The sequence below is a fragment of the Macaca fascicularis genome, chromosome 2 (genome assembly GCF_037993035.2).
Source record: "Macaca fascicularis isolate 582-1 chromosome 2, T2T-MFA8v1.1".
Lineage (NCBI taxonomy): Eukaryota > Metazoa > Chordata > Mammalia > Primates > Cercopithecidae > Macaca > Macaca fascicularis.
This window is the reverse complement of record NC_088376.1, coordinates 100,077,282-100,101,092: the sequence shown is the minus strand read 5'-3', so window position 1 is coordinate 100,101,092 and position 23,811 is coordinate 100,077,282. Positions and strand designations below refer to the sequence as shown.

At 46.9% G+C, this 23,811-nt stretch overlaps 1 protein-coding gene and 1 pseudogene across 3 annotated transcripts in view; both read right to left on the bottom strand.

The window, feature by feature from the left end:
• Positions 1 to 15,249, bottom strand: part of DLEC1 (DLEC1 cilia and flagella associated protein) — a 66,796-nt gene extending 51,547 nt beyond the window's left edge. For all 3 annotated transcript variants that reach the window (XR_006696132.3, XR_006696133.2, XM_005546657.5), the window contains exons 1-2: positions 14,835 to 15,249; positions 10,058 to 10,208 (exon numbers count right to left, since the gene is read on the bottom strand). Coding sequence is in view for 1 of the 3 variants with exons in the window: in XM_005546657.5 (XP_005546714.3) it covers positions 10,058 to 10,208; positions 14,835 to 15,242 (559 nt within the window). In the remaining 2 variants the exon portion in view is untranslated. The remainder of the gene's footprint in view (positions 1 to 10,057; positions 10,209 to 14,834) is intronic.
• LOC107128912 (serine/threonine-protein phosphatase 2A 55 kDa regulatory subunit B delta isoform-like) lies at positions 2,934 to 4,058 on the bottom strand (annotated as a pseudogene).
• Positions 15,250 to 23,811: the final 8,562 nt, after the last annotated feature.

Here is a 23,811-nt window from a genome sequence, read left to right as displayed (position 1 = left end):
CTGGCTTTAATTTGCTGATCAGTAAGGATGAGCATTTTTATTTATTTTTCCATTTCTGCAAATTCCCATTCATGGGTTTTGCTCTTTCCTAAGTGAGCTGTTTGCCACTTTCTTATTGACTCCTAATTCTTTATGTATTCTGGATACTAAATCTGTTCGTTATATTTGCTTTTGTGTATTTTGTTTTCACTTTTTTTTTTTTTAAGGTGAAAGCAAGTTTATTAAGAAAGTAAAGGAATAAAAGAATGGCTACTCTATAGGCAGAGCAGCCTGTTTTTATTTTTTATTTCAAAATAAAGAAGTTTAAAATGTAATGCAGTTGGCTGGGCATGGTGGCTCACGCCTGTAATCTCAGCACTTTGGGAGGCCGAGGAGGGCAGATCACTTGAGGTCAAGAGTTCGAGACCAGCCTGGCCAACATGGTAAAACCACACCTCTATTAAAAATATAAAAATTAGCCAGGCGTGGTGGCACACGCCTATAATCCCAGCTACTCAGGGGGCTGAGGCAGGAGAATCACTGAACCCGGGAGAGAGAGGTTGCAGTGAGCCAAGACTGAGCCACTGCACTCCAGCCTGGGCAACAGAGTGAGACCCTGTCTCAAAAAACAAAAACCAAAAACCACTAAATTTAACTACATTAATTTTTTTTGTTTGTTTTTTGGAGACAGGGTCTCGCTCTGTTGCTCAGGCTGCAGTGTGGTGGCGCAATCTCAGCTTATTACAACCTCCACCTCCCTAGCTCAGGTGATCCTCCCATCTCAGCCTGCCAAGTAGCTGGGAGGCGCATGACACCACACTCAGCTATTTGTGTGTGTGTGTGTGTGTGTGTATATATATATTTTTTGTATAGAGATGAGGTTTCACCATTTTGCCCAGGGTGGTCTCAAACTCCTGGGCTCAAGTGATCCACCCAACTTGGTCTCCCGAAGTGCTGGAATTACAGGTGTGAGCCAGCATGATCAGCCTGAATTTCTTAATGTTTTCTTCACTATTTGGGCTTTTAGGACCTTGTTAAAGAAGTCCTTTTGTCTCCGGAGCTCATGAAGATGCTTTCTCATAGTATCTTCTAGGCTTTAAAACATTCAGAGCTTATTTGCTGTGGGGTGTTGGCGAGGGCTCTAATTTTTCTCCCCGCAACCCAGATAACCAGGGTCACGCAGTTGACAGAGCTTTAGAGTCCATGTTGCTTTCCGTTGCTCACACTCTCACTGACTGCTCTGTTCTTCTGCCTATCTCAGACTCACACCCTTTCTCCAGGACCACTCTCCTTCTGCTGGAAGTATGTTCTTCAGTGAGTTCCTTGAGTCTCACTCTCCTGAGTTTCCTGTTGTGATAAATTCTGTTTCCCATCTGGAAATGCCTTTACCATGAGCAGATGCTTGAACAATCATCTATTTCAATGCCTGATTCTAAGCTGACGGTGAAGAGTTCCAAGTCACACTCACTGTATCACATGGCTTCCGGCTCCTACTATGGCCACTACAAAGTCTACTCTCAGTCTCAGCATCTGCTCTCTGTAATTTGTGTTTTTTCCTTGGCTGCATTTAAGAGGTCCTCCTTGCGCTTAGTGTCCTGCAGTTTCATTATGATATGGATGTGGATTTCTGTGCTTCCTGATTCTCTGTGTTCAGGCTTTCATAAGTTACAGAAAATTCCTGGCCATTGTCACTTCAAGCCTCACGTCCCCACACTTCTCTGTTTAAATGTGTGCTGTGCCTCATCCTGACCTCCACCCTTCTTATGTTTCATGTTTTCTATCTCTTTGGCTCTCTAGTCTGCATTTCTTCTGATTTTCTTTTCCATCTACTAATTCAAAATCTCTGTAGCCAAAATGGATCTGTTGTTAAACCCATAGTTTCATCTATTGTACTTGTCATTTCCAGATGTTCTCTTTGATTCCTCCCCAGTCTGCCAGGTCATTTTTAGTGGTCTTGTGGCTCCTGGTTCAGGCTGTTTCCTTCCTTTAGTCTGCAAATATCTCAAGCATTCTTAGTTTAATTTAGGATGTCAAAGGCTGGGTTCTCAGAGGTTCAGTTCCGCTGTGGTTCTGCTGACTTACTCGTGGTGGCTTTTTCTGTATATGCTTGGTAATTTTACCTGTGAGCTCACGTTTAGCTGGTTTTAATCTGGGGAAATCCAGAGAGACCTGGGTGTGCTGGGAGCAGCCACCCACCATGCATGTTCTCACTAAGTTTGCAAAGAACACCATTCTTTTAACCTGAGCCACTTCTCAGGGCTGTGCTTATAGCAAGTGGCAATGAGGTCATGTTTCTTCTGGTCAAAGTGCAGGTTTGTTGATTGTCCACTGAAAAAGCAGTGAATTCTCCATCTCAGCATGCATCAGCCATGACACCAGCCCCACTGCTTGCACAGCATCTGCCTGGGCCCCTTGTGTCACCCCGTGGGAAACCTGTGCCAGCAAGAGGCTCATGCTGCTTGCTGTGCTCCAAGGACCCAGGAACCTCATGTCTTCAGTCAACATCTGTGAAACCCTAGGCTGGCAGGTTAGTCTGTAAACAGAGTAGAAGCCAGACCCAGAAAAACGTCAGTCTCTCCAGGTGCCTGCACGCTGCCCTCATGGAGGCAGGAGAGCTCCTCAATGTGAGTTTTCCAGATCACGCAGCTGCCACCAACACAAACTTCAAACCTTTGTAATAGGAAGCTATGCTTACACATCTCAGGGGAGCTTTGGCCACCCCAATGCATGATCTCAGATAAACTTCCCTCTGGACTCCAGTGGACAGAGGCCTCATCGTCTTTGAGGGCGCAGTTCCAACTCCACACCTCATGTGGTCCAAGGCTTCAGCTCTGTGCCACAAGTTGCTGGTCACAGGAAGCAGTGGTTCCTGCTTTTGGCTGATGCACCCACGGCCAGCCAGGGGTGTGGGGTTTCTCTCAGAATAAATGCCTTTAGAGGCTATGGTTCTGGTTTCAGCTCCCTCTTCGTTTCTGGCCGTTGGGAGATTTCCCTTGCTTATTTGTGAGTTCAACTATGCATCTATCTGAACCGTTCCAGCAACATTCAAAGCTATCAAAGATTCTGCATTTCTCATAGAGAGAGCAGAGCTTGCTGTGCAGGTACTCGTGGTCCTGGTGGGTCTCCACCAACCTGCTTTCTATGTTGAGGTCCCACACCTTCACGGACAGGTAGTTTCTGGTCATCAGGTACTGCCCACTGTGGCTAAATCTTACATTAGGTATGGATGAAATTATTTGTGAGAAGAAGGACCTGCTGCTGGGATCCTGAGGCTCTTCAAAAAACTTGGGAGTGCCTGTTGCACAGGGCCAAGGAGCCATGCTGCTCGGTCCATGGTCCCTTTGCTGCTACTGTAGACAAGCACGTTGCACTGGTGTGAGTGGAACTTGGCTGCCACAAAGACTTCCGTCAGCTCCTCCATGTTAGCAGGTTTGATGTCTACCACATCAAAACGTCTATCTGTGATTTCTAAGTGTCATAAATTAATTCTCAGGTCATTGATAGTGCATAATTCTAAGTGGATCTTGAAGTCATCCATCTTCATCATTCAAGTTATAACTTTCTGCTCTTTTATCTCATCCACTTCTTTTCCATAATTTTATAGTTTTATCATTTGTAGAGAGTAGAAAATGAGCAGCGTTCTCTTGTAACCATCTAATTTTATTTTTTCCTCAATTTCTAGACTTTCCTAATAGCCAAACCGTGGTTCATGACCTTTAAAGGTACTGTAAACATTATATTCTCCCCTAGAATGAGGGTGGCTTTTATTCTCTACTTCCTGCTGAAAAATAACTCTGCCCTCCTTGTCTCCTGCCACAGGAGCTCCAGAGTAATTAAACTCAACGGTGGAAATGATATCTGCTGCAGAGTGAGGCTATGTAGCCCCCTGGTCACTCACTGCTGGTCATCAAAGCCTCTTCTGGCCTCTCCCCCGCGGCGGATCTTCAGTCATGTCCTCCTCGATGGCCCCATCGACTTGTAGAAGCACCATTGGAACTCATTGCCCACCAGCAGCAGCCGCCTCCAGCTCCTGTTATGGCAGCAGGCAGCAGGGACAGGTGGGGTTGGGCAGGGACCATGGTGGACCAGGGAGGAGGCTTCTGTGCCACTGCCGCTGAGCGAACAGTCCCGGTTGTCACCACCGCCCAAACAGAAGACTTGTTGGAAGTTTTCAAACTTTGTTGTTTGTCCCATTAGCCAAGATTGCTCCATGTCGTAAGACACGGTGCCAGCCAGGTGCGGTAGCTCACACCTATAATCCCAGCACTGTGGGAGGCCAAGGTGGGCGGATTGCTTGAGCCCTGGAGTTCAAGACTAGCCTGGGCAACACAGTGAAACCTCATCTCTACAAAAAATACAAAAATTAGTGGGGGTGGTGGTGCCCATCTGTGGTTCCAGCTACTCCAGAGGCTGAGTTGGGAGGATCCCTTGGGAGGTAGAGGTTGCAGTGAGCCAGGATAGAGCCAATGCCCTCCAGCAAAAAAAAAAAAAAAAAAAGAGAAAGAGAGAGAGAGACATGGTGCCTTTGAATGGTCTTTCCTTTTGGAGGTCTCCCATAACCAACCTATCAGTGAAGACACACCTTCCCCCATCACATATGTTCATTGAGAGTTCCGTCAGGAAAACAGAAACCAATCTGTGTATATCAAATATTAAAGGTTTTCATACAGAGGATTGCAGACTGAGGGAAATAATATCAAGGAAGCCATCTGCTATAGTTTAGGAGTTTGTTCCCTCAAATCTTATATTGAAATTTGTTCCTAAGGTTGGAGGTGGGGCCCAATGGGAAGTGTTGGGTCATGGGAGTGGACCCCTCATGTGTAGATGAATGCCCTGGGTGCGGGCAGGCAGGGAGTGAGTCCTCACTATATTAGCTCACCTGGCCCCCCCGGGCCCCCCACTCACACTTGCCTTCTCGCCATGTGATGCCTGCATGGCTCCCCTTTGCCTTCCCCCATGAGTGGAAGCAGACTGAGGCTTTCACCAGATGCCCAGTATTCCAGCCTGCAGAATGATGAGCCAAATCAACCTCTTTTCTTTATAAATTACCCAGTCTCAGGTATTCCTTTACAACAACACAAATGGACTAAGACATCATCATTAACAACTTCAGCCAGCAGCACTGAAGCAGGGCTTTCGTAAGATGCTATCTGGAAACTCAGCCTGGGCAACATGGCAAGACCCGGTCTCTACTAAAAATACAAAAAACTAGCCGGGTGTGGTGCTGTGTGCCTGTGGTCCCAGCTACTAGGGAGGCTGAGGTGGGAAGATCACTTGAGCCCAGGAGTCAGGGGTTGCAGTGAGCTAAGAGTTGCACCACTGCACTCCAGCCTGGGTGACGAAGTGAGACCCTGTCTCCAAAAAAAAAAAAAAAAAAAGTTATCTGGAAGCTGTTTTGAAACTCACAGCCACTAATTCATGTGCCTACTACTGCTTTTTGAAATAAATGGCCTTCCTTTCCAAAACTCACCAAGGGCCTCTCATCAGCTGACCTATCCTGGAAGCACAAGGGGGAGGTGCCTTCTGGGAAATGTACTCCCTGATCTCTCCTTGGCGACAGAGACTTTAGCAGGGGGTAACAGCAATGCCAAGTTGACACAAGCTAGCCCAGTTCCCAAGGACTTTGGTGATGGCCTATTTAAAATATCAAAAGATAAGACTTCTATACAAAGGATAAAGGCCATGTGACAAGAAGATGTATCCTCTCTCTTCTGATACAATTCTTTCCACAGTCCTGCCCCAGGGTATGGGTGGCTATGTGCTGTGTCTGCAGGAGCTGTCAGGCCTGGACATGTAGCCCGTGAGCCTTGGAAAAGCCTGTTCTGGCCTTGTGACCATCTTTTCTCCTCTGGGAAGGGTGGGCTTCCTATGCTAACACTGTGGCTCCTGGGCATGGCTCTGCGAGGTCTTGGATAATGTGGACAAGTTTCCAGCAAGGGACAAGAAAGAATGAAAGCACAAGATGTTCTGCAGCATTCTGATCTTTCTCCCTCCCTTTCGAGAATTTACATATGCTTGCCACTTTGTCACATTTGTATTAGCAAACAGAGAAAGGTTGCCTCTATGCCTCAAATAAGAAACTTTTAGGGGAATGTCCTCATTGCCAGTTATCTAAGTTATAAAAATAAGTTACCTTGCCCTTCTCTGAGAAGCAGACACCAGAGGGTACCCATGGAACTGGATTAGGGTGTCTACTTCTTCACTTCTTAAATAAAAGAAAGACACATTACCAGCAGAGACCTGAGAAACCAGGGCAGATAATGTCTGATTAGAACTTAATATCATTCTTGGGTAAAAATAAAATGAAAGTCATTGAAAAATTCTCCCAACTGACATTTGTCTCCTGGTTCTCAATGTTTTATTTCACTTTCACTAAAAAAACAAACAAACAAACAAATCAAAGTAGTTAATTATTTAATCTCTAGCCAACAACAACAAAAACGGGATAGTAGCTGACTCCCAGGACTCAAGGAACATCAGGCAACCAGTAAAGACTCTGGAAATTTGCTACCCATAATCTCTGCCAAAATCCACATTATCTGGGCCACCATTGAGGGAGGGGTCCTTGCAGCTACGCTCTGCTGTGGTGGAGGAGGAAACAGGAAGAGATACAAAACCTGTGCCTGAGTGTTACTGTTTAATGGGACTTGAGTCTCAGAGGTCTGGCAGGCCTAACAAAGGATAGGGCTTCTGCTGCTCAGAGCCACACTCTAAGAGAAGTCATCAACACTCCTGAGACACTGTGGCTAATCAACAATCCTTCCTCCTCCCAATAGAAGAAAGCTATGGGTTTTGACAGCAGACACACCCAGGTTCAAATCTAAGTCCCACTCCTTCCAAGTTGTGGGGCTTCAGGGAAGTCGTTTGATCATCTAAGTTTAGTTCCTACACCTGTAAGATAGAAAGAAAACCTACCTTACAGGGTTGTCGGGAGGATTTAGTGGGATAACCTGTGCAAAGCATATTAGCATCTGGTCCCCAGTAGGTCCTCGTAAGTTTAAATGCCTTTCTAAGGCACTGCATTTTCCACTTCTTCCTCCCTCTAGATCTTTCCCTCTAGGCCACAGATATAACAGGTCTTCTAAATATACTGTCTTTTCTGTCTACTGCACTGAAAAATGATAATTTTCAAGCATTCAGGGGAATAGGTCAAAGTCTTTGCGGGGAGTGGTGGAGGGAATAAAAGGAATCAGGGTTTCTTGAAGAAATGGCTGATTCCAGATCTGGGGCCAGAAATACCCAAGATGAACCTGGAACATCTCACCAGCTCAGAAAGCAAGGAAGTTATCAAAGACAGCTGATTGTCAAATGAATCAGCAGCTTGAAAAGGCTCTCTGCCGGCCGGGCGCGGTGGCTCAAGCCTGTAATCCCAGCACTTTGGGAGGCCGAGGCGGGCGGATCACAAGGTCAGGAGATCGAGACCACAGTGAAACCCCGTCTCTACTAAAAATACAAAAAATTAGCCGGGCGCGGTGGCGGGCGCCTGTAGTCCCAGCTACTCAGGAGGCTGAGGCAGGAGAATGGCGGGAACCTGGGAGGCGGAGCTTGCAGTGAGCCGAGATCGCGCCACTGCACTCCAGCCTGGGCAACAGCGTGAGACTCCGTCTCAAAAAAAAAAAAAAAAAAAAAAAAAAAAAAAAAAAAAAGAAAATGCTCTCTGCCAAAGATGGAACAATTTGAGCACCAAAAGGATAATAAATAATTTGCAGTCATGAAATCCAAGAGTCCACAATGATACTAAAACAACCAAAAAAACTCATTAGTCACCTTTGGCAGATGTTAGGGGAACCCACTCAGTATTTTAAACACTGGCAAATAAAGGGAAAGAATTAATGCTGCCCATACTTTGGGGTAATCAAAGTAGTTTCCAAAAAGTTTATCTTTATAGAAGTACTTCAGCTGACAAATAAATAAAGAATGATAGAATTATTATTATCCTTAGCATTTCATTATCATTTGTAACCCCTAATAAAATAACAAAATAAAAAGGCTGCCAGCATCACGAAAAGAGAGATATCAACCACATATCACGTACCTCCTGAGGGAAACACACAGCATCACCTATGAAGTGCTCTTTCCCCACCACTCAGTCTGCATTGAACCTAAGCCTCATAAAGTCTCAAGAACTAATTACAGATTTATAGGAAATACAAGGAAGAACAGGTTAAATGACACCATGATGCTGATATCAGTAAAATTCAGACTATGGGCAAGTCTATAGGGAAAACAACCCAATTTTGATTATAGGTAGTTAATTGCCCCCTCAGAGCATTGTTAACATTCTGAGATGCAAGTTTTCAGCTTTTTTTTCATGCATATATACTACAAAAATGGGATTATCCTAACATTGTTCTGTGACTTTTTTACTAAATTAATAAATAGCAGACAGCCATCTATATCTACAACACAGGTATAATTCATTCTTTTAAACAACTTTGTAGTATTCCATAGTGTGGATATGCCATAATTCATAAAGTCAACTTATCTTTGCGTAGTTATATTTCTAAAGGATCACTCTTTAAACTTCTGCATTAAGAAATGAGTTTTCAGTGAATGCTGGTGGTTGGGCGATGGAGCTTTGATGAGGAACAAGATATTGGTGTAATCTGAGAATACCTCTCTACAAAATGCTAATCAATTATAATCTGATTTAGAGAATTTAATGCAGAAAATCCTGGCAGACACCAACCCACTCAGGGGATAGAGGTTAATACCACGTGACCCTCCTGGTGTGCTGCAGTGAGATGAACAAGGAATAACTTTATGTGGTGTTGTTGCCCAGAATGTGTGCCTAAGTCTGGTTATGGGGAAGCATCAGACAGAACCATCCCCATCCTACAGAATATAAGTCTGGTCAATAACTCTCAGGAAGATGAAAGGCAAGAAAAGATCAAGGAATTGTTCCCAATGAAGGCATCTAAACAACAGACATGATAATTGCATGTGACATGACTTCCTGGACAGGATCCTGGGCCTGAGAGGGGGAAAAGCCACAGTGGGACAGTCGGTAAAATTTGAACGGGATGTAAAAGTTTTCCAAATCAAAATGGAGTCACTTGTGTTAAAAAAAAATACCCTGACAAATGGAGCTGGGGAAGGCCATGCATAAATGCCTGATAACAAGAATTACCACAAAAGACACCTTGTATTAGTCCATTTTCATACTGCTATGAATAAATACCTGAGACTGTGTAATTTATAAAGTAAAAGAGATTTAATGGACTCACAGTTCCCCATGGCTGGGGAGGCCTCACAATCATGGTAGAAGGCGAAGGAGGAGCAAAGGCATGTCTTACATGACAGTAGGCAAGAGAGTGTGTGCAGGGGAACTGCCCTTTATAAAACCATCAGATCTCATCAGACTTATTCACTATCATGAGAATAGCAAGGGAAAAACCTGCCCCCTGATTCAATACCTCCCACCAGGTCCCTCCCATGACACGTGGGGATTACGGGAGCTATAATTCAAGGTGAGATTTGGGTGGGGATGCAGATAAACTATATCATGCCACAAAAATCACAACCTCACAAAAGGTCATTGCAACCTTACACACACACAAAAATCTGCCCGGCAACTGCCTGTTTAACCTCAGACTGGTACTACTCTTGTTAATGATTCTTTAGCCAAGGATAATTACTTCAAAACCATCATATAATCCTCCTCACGTTTCCTTTAAAAACCTTTGTCTTCCTTTACTTCCCTGAATATGCACACAATTTGCAATGGCACATGTATTCCCATTGCAGTGCCCATCATTTTCTTTTAGAGAGTCTCTCTCTCTGCTATTTAGGTTGACAAGCATCTGTGGGTCAGAGGTTAGTGTTGCACAGAAACTGATTTCCAGGTTGTGGGGGTTACATGCTGGTTATGTAGGACAGTGTCCCTGTTTTGGAGATACACATACTGAAGTGTTTTGTGGCAATGAAATATTCTTTTGTGGTAATATTCATATCATCATGTCTGCAACTTGCTCTCCAAGTATCCAGAAAAAGCCTAGAGAGTGGGCGATGGAGCAAACACAGTAAAATATCAACAGCCCGGGAATCGGGCGGGCATATGGGAGTTCTTTATACACACCTGGAGGCAACTTGACAAGGCTCTCAAGGTCCTGTACTCCAACCTGGCTCATGACCCGCTCGTTTTCCGCAATAGCCCGTGCTTGGGCCTGAGTGATATGTCTCTCCAACATTTCAAACTCATCCAGCCGCTGCTTATAGAGCTCCCGAATCTGGCAGGGGGATGATCAAATGCACAGAAATATGGTGAGATTACTTACCATTACTTAGCTTTACTCAGCCCTACCCCGGGATCAGGGCTTCCAGTGAAGCATAGAATAGTCAGAGAACTATTGCAACCATCTGGTCTGACCTACTGGATCTGAAAACTGAGACCCATAGAGGGGAAAGGTTTAAAGGTTTCATAGTCAGGCCAGTAACAGACTCGAGCTTGGTCACCTGTCTCCTGGCTTCACAGTAAAGAGAGCTGCCATCCAAACAGTGAAATACCAAATACAAGTTAGCACACTTCCTGCGGTGCCACCCAGATCCCCATTCAGGGAAGGACTTGTTCCCTAGCTACAGGGAACGTCATCAGCAGACAGCCCCTTCACAGTCCACCTAAGCTGCCGAAAAGGAGTCACCTGAGACCATGTCTTTTCTGCAGCACCCACATCCTGTGTCTGAGAGAGGCAGGGGTATAAAGGCCTGGCCATTTTGACCCAAAGAGAGAAACTCTGACAGGCAATACTCTCTCCAGGGCAACCTGCTGCATTTGTCAAAGCTTGTTGACAAATGCATCATCAGAGTTCGGCTTCTTCCGTGGCTCACTCCTTCTTCCGTTCCCTTCCCCTCACAGGTGTTGATAGCTAACAAACACCTGTAGCCCAAACTCTGTCACAGTACTTGCGCCCAGAGAGTCCACTTGGATGCCCAACATACTCCTCAAGACTCATTACAGATTGACTAGTCAACCAGCCAAACTTCTGATCCATATTTTCTGGTTCAGACTTCTCCAGGCAAGAAGCAGAGAGCTCATGGGTATGGGTAATATGAAAGAGTTCACATTAGCCAGGCATGGTGGTGTGCACCTGTAGTCCCAGCTACTTGGCAGGCAAGGGAATTACTTGAGCCTAGGAGTGCAAGATCAGACTGGGCAACACAGTGAAACCCTGTTTCTTTCTTTTCCTTTTTTTTTTTTTTTTTTTTTTTTGAGACAGAGTTTTGCTCTTGTTGCCCAGGCTGGAGTGCAATGGCATGACCTCGGCTCACTGAAACCTCTGCCTCCCAGGTTCAAGCGATTCTCCTGCCTCAGCCTCTGAAGGAGCTAGGATTACAGGTGCCCGCCACGATGCCCAGCTAATTTTTTGTATATTTTTTAGTAAAGATGGGGTTTCACCATGTTGGCCAGGCTGGTCTTGAACTCCTGACCTCAGGTGATCTACCCACCTCAGCCTCCCAAAGTGCTGGGATTGCAGACATGAGCCCCTGCCCCCAGTCTTATTTTCCTCTCTTATTTATTTATTTTTTAGAACTGGAGTCTTGCTTTGTGGCTTAGCCTGGAGTACAGTGGTGCAATCACAGCTCACCCCTGCCTACTCTTCCTGGGGTCGAAGGATCCTCCTGCCTCAGCCTCCAAGTAGCTGGGACTACAGGCATACACCACCATATCCAGCTAATTTTAAAATTTTTTGTAGAGATGGGGTCTCAAACTCCTGGACTCAAGTCATACTCCCATCTCAGCCTCCCAGAGTGCTGGGATTACAGGCATGAGCCACCATGCTCGGCCAACCCCATTTCTTTTAAAGAAAAAGAAAAAAACAGTTTATGTAGGAAGACAGTGTTCCTTATTGTATTCTTAAAGTTGGTGGGATCGCAAAGATGTTTACTTAGTCATTCTTTTAATAAAGATTTATTGCGTACCCAGGCGTGGTGGCGGGCACTTGTAATCCCAGCTATTCGGGAGGCTGAGGCAGAAGAATCACTTGAACCCAGGAAGCAGAGGTTGCAGTGAGTTGAGACTGCACCATTGCACTCCAGCCTGGGCAATAGGAGTGAAATTCCACCTTAAAAAAAAAAAGATTTATTGTATAATTACCATTTACATTTGGGGAAATGAATCAGATATGGTTTCTGCTCTTAAAGAGTTTACAGTTTAGCAGGAGGGGCCTGGCAAGGATACAAATAGGTGAAATCAACTCTTAAAAGTGCTATGATAGCATATGAATGAGGATATAAGGAAGGCTAAGAGGAAGTAACTAAATCTTTCTGGGGTCAGGAAACGCCTTTCAGGAGACAGTGGCCTCGGACAGTTCCTCAAATATAAAGTACTATGTTCTATGTCATGTGTTTTATTATTTGGGTCTGCTGACAATCTCTGACCCTAATTTTTGGATATAGGAATTAGCATCTTATCCAAATAACAAGGCCAACTATCACTTACTGAGGGCTTACCGTGTTGTAAATACTCAATATTGTAAATGCTTTACTGTATTGACTTATTTAATCCTCAAAACAACCAACCCATGGGGTGAATATTATTATCTGCATTTTAAAGATAAGGAAACTGAGGCATATAGAAGTAAATACCACCCAAGGTCATATAGATGGTATGTGCAGGAGCCAAGACTTGAACCCAGGGTGTATGGTTCCAGAGCATTTGCTCTTAATCATTAGACCATGCGATATTTCTATAGGTGGGCCTGGGGAAGATCAGCTGCCAAGGGGGTTATCTCAGGCAATGCAGATACTCATACGGAAGAGTGATTATTGCTTCTCCCAGGGAGAACGAATTTGAGTCCTGTACAGACAGTCATATGGCAGTGACATCTAGAGACAAGTGAGGAAAAGGAAAGAACAGATGATGAAAAAGGAAAGAGGGAGAGGAATATAGGTATAAGAACAGCAACATTGCCAGGCGTGTTGGCTCACGTCTGTAATCCCAGCACTTTGGGAGGCCAAGGCAGGTAGATCATGAGGTCAGGAGTTCAAGACCAGTCTGGCCAACATAGTGACACCCTGTCTTTACTAAAAACACAAAAAATTAGCCTGGTGTGGTGGTGTGCGCTTGTAATCCCAGCTACTTGGGAGGCTGAGGCAGTAGAATCACATGAACCCAGGAGGTGGAGGTTGCAGTGAGCTGAGATTGCTCCACTGCACTCCAGCCCAGGCGACAGTGCGAGACTCTGTCTCAAAAAAAAAAGAAAAAAAACAAAAACCCAGCAACATTACAGAAGTGGAATAACAGATGCCTGCTCTTTTCAAAGTTTCTTTTTTTGTAATTACAAAATTAATTCATGTACATTGCAAAATTCAGACAATATAGAAATGTGCAAAAAAAAGTTAAATGTCCTATAAGAGTATTGTTAACATTTTGTTGTAAAAGTTTTCAGCTTTTTTTCCCATGCATATATATTATAAAAAATGAAGTTATCCTAACATTGTTCTATGGCTTTTTTGCTAAATTAATAAATGGCAGGCCAGGCGCGGTGACACATGCTTGTAATCCTAGCACTTTGGGAGGCTGAGGTGGGCAGATAACTTGAGATCAGGAGTTGGAGACCAGCCTGGCCAACATGGTGAAACCCCATCTCTACTAAAAATACAAAAATTAGCCAGGCATGGTGGTGCATGCCTGTAATCCCAGCTACTTGGGAGGCTGAGGCAGGAGAATCGCTTGAACCCAGGAGACGAAGTTGTAGTGAGCCAAGATCTCGCCACTGCACTCCAGACTGGGTGGTATAGTGGCTACTTATAGGACAGATACTGAGAAAATAGAATCCAATGAACTGGGTGACTGGTCGTGGGGTTTATAGGTTTATAATGCTCCATATATTCTGGCTCATGTGAATGACAGGGATGTGAGTCCAAAGTTCAAGGGCAAGGTCTGGCTGGGTAGGCTGAAGTCTTAGCAGAGTGAATGTGGTGACCCATGAATCACAGAGTACAGGGTCCCAGCCAGGGGCTGCACTTGAAGAAGCCTATAACCCATGGAGGGGACGAGGCTGGTCCTATAAGTATCTCATATACTCTATGGGTCTTCATTTTGTTAATGTCTATCTACCTCAGCTAGGTTGAAAGCTACAGAGGACAGGTTGCGTGTGTGAGGGTGGGTGTGCCCGAACACTGGCGTTTTTATTCACTGCTGAATCCCCACTGCCTAGAACAGAGTATGACATCCAGCAGACATTCAACAAATGTGTTAAGTGAAGGAATGACTGAGGTTAAGGACGTGGGATGCATGTCACTTAAGGGGCAGGTAGAGGACAGAACAGAAAGGAGAAGAAGAAGATCTGAGAGGCAGGAGGCACACCGGGGTAAAGGATCGGGTATGGGAGAAGTGCCCACAAGTTTAAGGGAGTCCTGAGTAGTGTGGCCAGCAGAGGCGGACTCAGCACAGAGGTCCCAAGTCAGCTGGTTTTCTCCTTGTACAGACGAGGAAGCAGAGTTGCTGTTCTAGAGACTAGACACACTTCCTAAAATCTGCGCATGAATGGCCAGTCAAGATTGTGATTTGTGATACAAAGGCACCCCAAAGCCGAGTGACTTTTGGCTTTATCACCTCCATGGAACAACTATTCAGCGGTCTGCCACAGTCGTTCATTGATATACGCAATATATAACGTATGTGTCTAGAGAAATACAGACAGGTGCTATAGATATATGCCGCACGTTGTGTGGTATGTGTGGTATTTGCATATATGTGTGTATGGATAGAGTGTCCTTCCACTAGTAATGTCGGGCCCACTTCGGCATGATGGGCTGTTTCTCAGCTGCAGCCCCAGATCCTGGAACAGCACCTGGCACCTGGCCGGCGCTGACGCGTGCAGAGCGCTGAGTCCCCGGCACCGCCGCGTTACCTGCTGCAGCTGGTCCACGAACTCCTCGTGGCGTTTATTTTCGCTGCCGCGGGCCTTGATCAAACTTGCGCTCACTTCGTCGCCGATGACCTCGGCAGAGTACAAGTTGCGGAAGACACCGGTGAGCAAGTGCGAGATATCTTGGGTGCGCAGCGAGGAGGGGCGCAGACGAAGCAGCTGAGGCTCGGGACGCGGCGCCAGCGCAAGCTGCGTGAAGCGGCGGGGCCGGGCTGCGAAGCTGTAGTGGAAGCCCTCGGAGTAGGAGAGGGAGGAATACAAGGACTTCCAGGTGGGCTGGCTGGGGCTGCTGGACTCGGCTGGTGGCGAAGTTGGCGCCCACATTGTCCCCTGGCACTCGTTGGTCCGGGACGCTAAAGATCCCCGCTTTATGGATCTCCTGGTCTCCATGGCAACTGAAACGCGGCTAACTCCCTGCTGCGCTTCTGCTTCCGGCCTTACCCCTTCCGCCTTGCCTTTCTCTCGGATCACGTCATCGCTGTGGTCATCGTAAACATTCGCATCTTCAGCATCGTCCTTTTAAAAGTGAGCTTACTAAGTGTGAGGACCCATGGAGAAAGGTTTAATTGACACAGCCAGGCCTGTCTGCAAAACCTTGTACCTAAATACCTACCTTCATCCATTCTTTAATTTGTTAAGCAACTGTTCATTCACTCATCATATTTATTGTGTAAAGATTGTGTTTCAGGTCTGTGCTGGTAGCTCAAGATACCAAAGAAGTATGATGCTGCTTCTGCCTTCAGGAAGTGCGCAGTTGTGTATGTGTGTGTTTGTGATGAGGGCGGTGGGTGTGGAGGTAACAGTAAAACAACTGTACTTTAGTGGATTAAGGCCAAGGTGGAGATAAATATTGGTTGTCATGGAACTACAAAGGAGAACAGGAACTTAGTCTGTAGAAGGAGTGATTACTTCTTGGAACAAATGAAAACCAAGCAGAGACTTCAAAGAATGAGTAGACTGAACATCATTAGTCATCAGGGAAGTGGAAATTAAAACCACAATGCAATACTACAGTTAGTAGAATGACAAAAAACAAAAAAGTACTTAAATAAGAGCCAGGTGTGTGTAGTGGCTCACACCTGTAATCCCAACACTGGGAGGCTGAGGCAGGAGGATCACTTGAAGCCAGGAGTTTGAGACCAGCCTGGGCAACATAGGGAGACCCCATCTCTACAAAATATTTTAAAATGTGGGAAGGGCTGAAAGAAATTCAGGAGGAGTGGAACTTAAAAGAGTGTGAGGGTGGAGGAATGGCACTGATAGGTTAGGGCCAGATCATAAGCGGGTTGGTAGGCCACAATAGGGAATTTGGACTTTATTTTGAGGGCAGTAGGAGGTTCATCAAGGGTCTTAAGCTAGGGCATGTCGTGGTCAGCTCTGTTTTACTAAGATCATCCTGATTGCTATGAGAATAGACAAGAGAGGCAAGAGGCATCAGAAAGTTCAGTTAGGAAACTAGCACAGAGGTTAGGAAAGAGATGAAAGGAGATTGGATGAGAGAGAGGGAACTGAATTGGAGATAGATCCAAAAAGTAGAATTGACAAGACTTGCTGGTGGATAATGGGAGGTAAGAAACAGGCACCAAGAATAACTCCCAGGTATCCTGTGTGTGCAATCAGCGGGGTGATTACAGCATCACTGAGATGGAGAAGAGGACTGCATTTGTCCAGGGCAGCAGCATGACATCACATTGACTGTTGTCATTTGCACACCATGGCTTTTGCTCACAGGTGATACAAGCAACCACTTTATACTCCACGGTGAGTTTGCTTGCCTTACATCCTGAAACTCACTTCCAGAGATGATTGCTAGGATGCTTGCCCACACACCTGGGCTACTTCCACTTCTACTTCTCTTAGTTGGGCCTGGCTCTCTCTTTTGTCCTTTCCAGTACTTTTCTGTCCTGAGAGCTGAGAAGCCAGGGACGCCTGCCCTGGACTGCATACTTGAGAGGCCCATCTCTGGCTGTCCCCCAACTGCACTCTTTCCCACAGAGTAAGAGACCACAGGGCCAAGATGATGTGCCCCGTGCCCCCTCTCCAGGTACATGGGACCCCGAAAGTATGTGCCCACATGTCCTGAGTTCATTCCAGGACCTATGCAGTCGTCTTCTTTAAGTCAGCCTCTCAGGGCTGACTTAAAAGGGTAGCTATGGTGAGGGGAGGAGGAGGGAAGTGGAGGGAGCTTTGGCAAACAGGCGTTTCTCCAATTTTCCACAAGCATGCAAGGCCCCCAGTGGTGCAAGAAGGAGCTGTGGGTAGGAAGAGGGGTGTAACAGTCTGGGGCCTCCATTGCTCTAATGTGGCAAATGGAGCCCCAGTTGGGTGGTCTCGTCAGTTAGGAGCAGTTCCACTTGTGGAGGCTCCCTGGCCCCCTTCCCTGTTATAGGGAAGGACAGGACAATGGACTCTTGCCATTACTTTTGGCTTCTCTATCCTGCCTCTAGACAGCCTCAGAGAAAGTCACAGTGTCTGACTAGCCTGGGAGAGGTCTCCCTTTGCATGACCCCTCCCACCCTCTGGCTCCAGGCTAAGGTCACCAGCAACCGTCCTGTCTTTCCAGAGGCAACAGCCACCCCTCAGTCCTCATCTCAGCAGCCTCTGGTGCTGCTACCCATTCCCTCCAACTGATGCACTCTCTTCCCTGCCTCCCTATTTCTTCTGTGCATCACCTATCTCCACCCTCGGGTCCCTGTTCTACCAATATCTCTCTGCTTGATAAACTGGATTCATCCCTGATTCCACCATGCCCGGCATTTGATTTGTTTGCTCCCTGGCTAACTGGAGAAATGAATGACTGCAACCCTGCACTGGTAACAGGTCTCAGGTCACTTTTGGAACCACTCTTCAGCTCCCCTCCCCTGGGGACTTCATCAGCACAAAGGGAATTCCTTGTGAGTTGCTGTCTTCATTTTATAACCTGTTCTATTGACCACATTTTTGTTTGTTTGTTTACCTCTGCGTTCCCACACACATTTTTGGCCTTTACTTTTTTTTTCACTGCTTTTTTCTTTTTGAGACAGGTTCTCACTCCGTCACCCAGGCTGGGGTGCAGGGGTATGATCATGGCTCATTGCAGCCTCAACCTCCTGGGCTCAGGCAATCCCCCTGCCTCAGCCTCCTGAGTAGCTGGAACCACCGGCGTGCACCACCATGCCCAGCTAATATTTAAAATTATTTGTAGAGACAAGGTCTTCCTATGTTGCCCAGGCTGGTCTCAAACACCTGGATTCAAGCAATCCTCCTGCCTTCACCTCCTGAAATGTTGGGATTACAGGCATGAGCCACTGCACCTGGCGTTTGGCTTTTTTTTTTTTTTTTTTTTTGAGATGGAGTCTTGCCCTGTCCCCCAAGCTGGAGTGCAGTGTTGCGATCTTGGCTCACTGCAAACTCCCCCTCTCAGGTTCAAGCGATTCTCCTTTCTCAGCCTCCTGAGTAGCTGGGATTACAGGCACGCACCACCATGGCCAGCTAATTTTTGTATTTTTAGTAGAGATGGGGTTTCACGATGTTGGCCAGGCTGGTCTCGAACTCCTGACCTCGTGATCCACCCACCTCAGCCTCCCAAAGTGTTGGGATTACAGGCGTGAGACACCACGCCCAGCCAGATGTCCAACGTTTTGATTGCAAGGAAATTTTTGCTTATCTGTGGTGGTGGATATAATGAACATTATGCATGGACCTTTTTTTTTTTTTTTTTTTTTTTAAGCTTATCAGCTATTATTAGTGTTAGCGTATTTGATGTGTGGCCCAAGACAATTCTTCTTCAGGTGTGGCCCAGGGAAGCCAAAAGATTGGAGACCTGTGTATAAAAACAAATTCAAATAGTACATAAATCATGAAAAGGAAGTGTCTTCCTCTCAGTCCTTTCCCCCAAATTATTAGAGTATTTCTGCATACTTTCAGCTGTTTTTTCTGCCTGCATGAACACTGATATTTGTCAAGACATTTAAAAAATTGTTTAAAAACAGGCCGGGCATGGTGGCTCATGCCTGTAATCCCAGCACTTTGGAAGGCTGAGCAGGTGGATTGCTTGAGACCAGGAGTCCAAGACCAGCCTGGCCAACATGACGAACCCTGTCACTGCTAAAAATACAAAAATTAGCCAGACATGGTGGCACATGCCTGTAATCCCAGCTACTTGGGAAGCCAAGACACAAGAATTGCTTGAACCCGGGAGGCAGAGGTTGTAGTGAGCTGAGATAGTGCCACTGCACTCCAGCCCAGGTGACAGAGTGAGACTCTGTCTCAAAAAAAAAAAAAATTAATAACACAAGTGAAATAATGTTATACATGGATATTGTCCTGTCATTTGTATTTTTCACTTATTATATCCTATGGCAACTCATGGAGAACTACTTTTTTTTTTTTTTTGCTCCTATAAATAATGCTGTAATGAGCAACCTTGTTCATGTTTGTACATACTTTGCATAGCTGTACAATGTTTCTGTGGAATAATATCATAGAAGTGCTTGGCCAAAGGTGCGTACATTTTAGTAGCTGAGATACTGCCAAAATGCCCTTCAAAAAGATTATACCAGAATATAATCCCATATGCAAAATGTAAGAGTTCATGGACATTTTAAACGTTTTGAACCATATCCCAGATTTTTTCCCTAGCTCACATCTCCCTCCCAAACTCCGGACTTGTACATCCATCATGTTCTTGACATCTGGATGGTACCTCAAACTTAATGTGTCCGAAATCGAGTGCCTGCTCCTCCTCAGCCTTCCCCATTTCAGTTAATGGGAGCTCCATTCTTCAGGTGTCCAGGTCCAAAATTTGGAGTCATCCTTGACTCCTCTCTTTCTCTCACAGCCCCCACCAGTAATTCCTGTTGACTCTACCTTCAAAATATATCTGGAATCCTATCAATTTCCACACTCAACTCCTACCTCCAAGGTCTGAGCCACCATCCACTCCCACCTGAATCGGGTATTACGAGTCTCCTCACTGGGCTCTTGCTTTAGCCCTTGTCCCTCCATGGTGACTTCCAGCAGTCAGAGGATTCTTTTTACGTTAGTCAGATTATGTCCCTCCCTGGCTTGAAGCCTTGCAAGTGCTCTCTGTTTTGCCCAGAGTAAAGTTTGAATTCTTTTTTTTTTTTTTTTTTTTGAGCCAGAGTGTCGCTTTGTTGCCCAGGCTGGAGTGCAGTGGCGCAATCTCAGCTCACCACAACCTCCGCCTCCCAGGTTCAAGCGATTCTCCTACCTCAGCCTCCGGAGTAGCTGGGATTACAGGCATGTGCCATCATGGCCGGCTAATTCTGTATTTTTAGTAGAGATGGGGTTTCACCCTGTTGGTCAGGCTGGTCTCGAACTTTCGACCTCAGGCAATCCGCCTGCCTCAGCCTCCCAAAGTGCTGGAATTACAGGCGTGAGCCACTGCGCCCGGCCAAGTTGAATTCTTTTTTGTTGTTGCTGTTGTTTGAGACAGAGTCTTGCTCCGTCGCCCAGGCTAGAGTGCAATGGTGCAATCTCAGCTCACTGCAACCTCCTCCTCCCGGGTTCAAGTAATTCTCCTGCCTCAGCCTCCCAAGTAACTAGTATTACAGGCGCCCACCACCAACCACTCCCAGCTAATTGTGTGTGTGTGTGTGTGTGTGTGTGTATTTTTAGTAGAGACAGGGTTTCGCCATGTTGGCCAGCCTGGTCTTGAACTTCTGACCTCAGGTGATCCACCAGCCTCAGCCTCCCAAAGTGTTGGAATTACAGGCATGAGCCACCATGCCCGGCCGTAAAAGGTGAATTCTTACAAGGCCCAAAAGGACTTGGTCCTGGTTACTTCTCTTTCTCCTCCCATGATCACCCCACCCCCCACTTCCCAGTTCCCTTGCTCTCACAGCTCCAGCCGCACTGGCCTTGTCCTCCTTGCTTGTCCTCCAGCATATCAATGCCCTCCTGCCTCAGGGTGTATTTCCTGTGCCTGGAATCTTCTGTCCAGATATCTCTAAATGTCTCAGTCCCTCACTTCTGTCAAGGCTTTGCTTGAATGTCACCTTTCCCATAAGATCCAGCCTGACCAACCCCTTTAAAATTTAATTGGCAGGCGGGGTGGATCGCTTGGCATCAAGAGTTCAAGAGCACTCTGGCCAACATGGTAAAACCCCGTCTCTATTCAAAATACGAAAATTAGGCGGGCGTGGTGCCACACACCTGCAATACCAGCTACTCAGGAGGCTGAGGCAGGAGAATCACTCAAACCTGAGGGGCAGAGATTGCAGTGAGCTGAGATCACACCACTGCACTCCAGCCTGGGCAACAGAGCAAGACTCCGCCTCAAAAAAAAAAAAAAAATTAACCCTATCCCATTCCTGAACTCCTTTATCCGACTTTTTTCATTTTGCTTATTATCTGCTAATATCCTATACAATCCATTTCTTACATTTGTTAAAATGTCTCTTTTCTTTCCATTAGAATTTGGGCTCCAGGAGGGCAGGGGTTTTTGGTGTGTTTTGTTCACAGATGATTCCCAAGCCTCCAGAACAGTGCCCAGTACACAGGAGCTGCTCAATAAATATTTGTTGAATAAGTGACATAGCAGAACAGTTTTCAAATGTGGGTCTCTTCAGTTCACACACCCCTTAAGTGTGCTTCCTCCCTCAGGTGAGTTAGCCTCTGCCTCCTCCTTCAGATAAGGGTCTGAGGGCAAGTTTCCTGACTGTTCCCCACACCAAGCACTATATTCTGCCTCTGGGGTGGAGGTGAGCATTGGGACAGTCCACAGTGAAATAAACATCACAGTTCCATTTACAAATGAATACACAATAAAATCCCACAAATATAATTATGGACTAGTAACCCCAAATAATCCCATACTGTCCTGGGACTACCAGCAAGTCCAGTTCATTATGTTATGCCATAGTTCACTATGGCATCCTGGATCCCCGGAAGGTCAGGACCTGAGGATCTGACCCTGCATGACCTGAGGACTCTCACTTTGCCACAGCTGCTCCCTTGGGAGGAGCAGCCTTCAGTTCACTTTTCCTCCTGATGCATCTGGACTTGGGCCCATGACCCTCTGGAGGGAGCTCTTATGGGGGTTTTGCAGCCCTCGAAAGCAGCAGGGGCATGAGCTTAGACCAACAGCCTCAAGCTGGGCTCTGGCCACCTGGATCTGTAGAGGAGGCCAGGCAGAGGATGGATGTGGGAATATGGGATTCTGGTGGCCTTCTAGCAGGTACTTATTTGTGCCCTGTACTTGCCATCCATTATTTCTGCCAATTCTAAGGATGATTATAGCTCCTGATTGAGGAGCTCAGAGAAGCGAAGTCACTTTTCCGAAGTCACTTTTCCAAATTCTTAACAGCAGGAAACTGCAGAGCCAAGATTTAAACAGTCCCTTCACCCCGTATCCTGGAGCAGGGGCTCTTAAGACAGGGAGGGGGCGGAATAAACCCCATCCACCTCACCTACCCAAGCTGGGCTAGGTTTGCATTTCATGGGGCGGGGACTAGAAAGGGCCAGCCCTGAAGCACGCTCGTAGCCTGACCATCCTGAAAATTGTCATTCTTGGGTAGATAATACCCCCTCCTTAGGCCTCCAGAGAAAGTGGTGGTGGAGAGGCCAAGGGAAGTGGCTTGAGGCAGGCACTGGCACCAACACTAGGTCTCTCTTCCCTGTCTCCAGTGATCCCAGAAACTCCATCACCCCATCCACCCTCACACAGACATAGAAGACTGGGCATGGTCAGCAGAGTGAGATGCCAGAAACTCCCCCATTAAAGAACTAGTCTTTGGGGCATGTGTGGGCCCTCTGTGCACCCAACTAAACCTGCCAAATAGCCCTCTGAGTCACCGGGATCTCAGGGCATCTTGCATAGGCAACTGAGAGCTGGGTTTTGAGGAGGGTAATTTAGGCACCTGGCCAGGGCTGGGCCCACAGACAGCCCTGGGAGTTGAGGGCAGAGGGAGTGAAGGCAAAGGGAATGGAATCCAGCAAATTTGTGGCTTGGGGCAAAGCCTCTTTGCGTCCTCTGCTCTCCAGTCCCTCCACACATGTTCGGTCGTACCGCATAGGCTTACCCGCAGCAGGAACCAGCAGAGCACCTCCCAGCCTGTGAGAGCCAGGAGGGGCCCACAGACAGGGGAGGAGAGGAGAGGACTGGAGTGAGGGCTGACCCACAGCTCCAAGCAGCCGCCGGGTTTCTCTATGAGCAGGGTGGGGCCCAGCCCTCATGTCTGGCAGAACCTGGTTGCTTGTGCCAGCTCTGAGTCAGCAGTGCCCATCCTGCCCAAGAACCCTGGGCTAGGGAGGAGGCTGCAGCTCCTATGTCTGTGTCAGGGGCCAGAGGAGGGATTTTGTGAGGTGGGTTTGGAGCATGCAAAGCAAGAGCCTGGCTGCAGCCCCCACCATGGTACAGAGACAGAGGGAAAGGAGAGGCTCCCAGGTAATGTCCTGGCTTGGGGCCTGGGGCTCAGAGTTGGGAGATGATGTGAATATATAGGAATGATGACTAAAATGAAGCCATGTCCACTCCTGGTGTCAGAGTTTCATTGTGACGCTGCCTAGGAAGAGGAGGGGGGCTTGAGGAAGCCTGACTTGCTGAGTACAGGGGCTTGCAGGCTCCAGGAGTATCAGAGGTGCAGGTGGTAGGCTCCAAGGCCTGAGGAGGCCCCCAGAGGGCAGAGAAGGGGACCCTTCTTCCCCGCTGGCCCCCTGTATGGAGGTCCAAAGCAAGGCCTGCCAGTATGGATTTGCTCATCCCTCAGCAAACATGGGGTACGGCCCTGGGCGGAAAGGAAACCAAGGAGGGACCTGACAGGCCTGCCCAGGGCAGGGGTGTTCGCACTGCAGGACAGGATTTGAGCTGAGTGCCAGGTAAGGGGTGAAGCCCCATCTGTGGAGAAGGGGCATGCAGAGCAGGGGGCTCTCCAAAGCCTGGAAGTCCTGGTCCACTTTTAACTCCCAGAACCAGAAGACTGACCTTCAGCTGTTCCATATCCCTTATTCAAGGCCA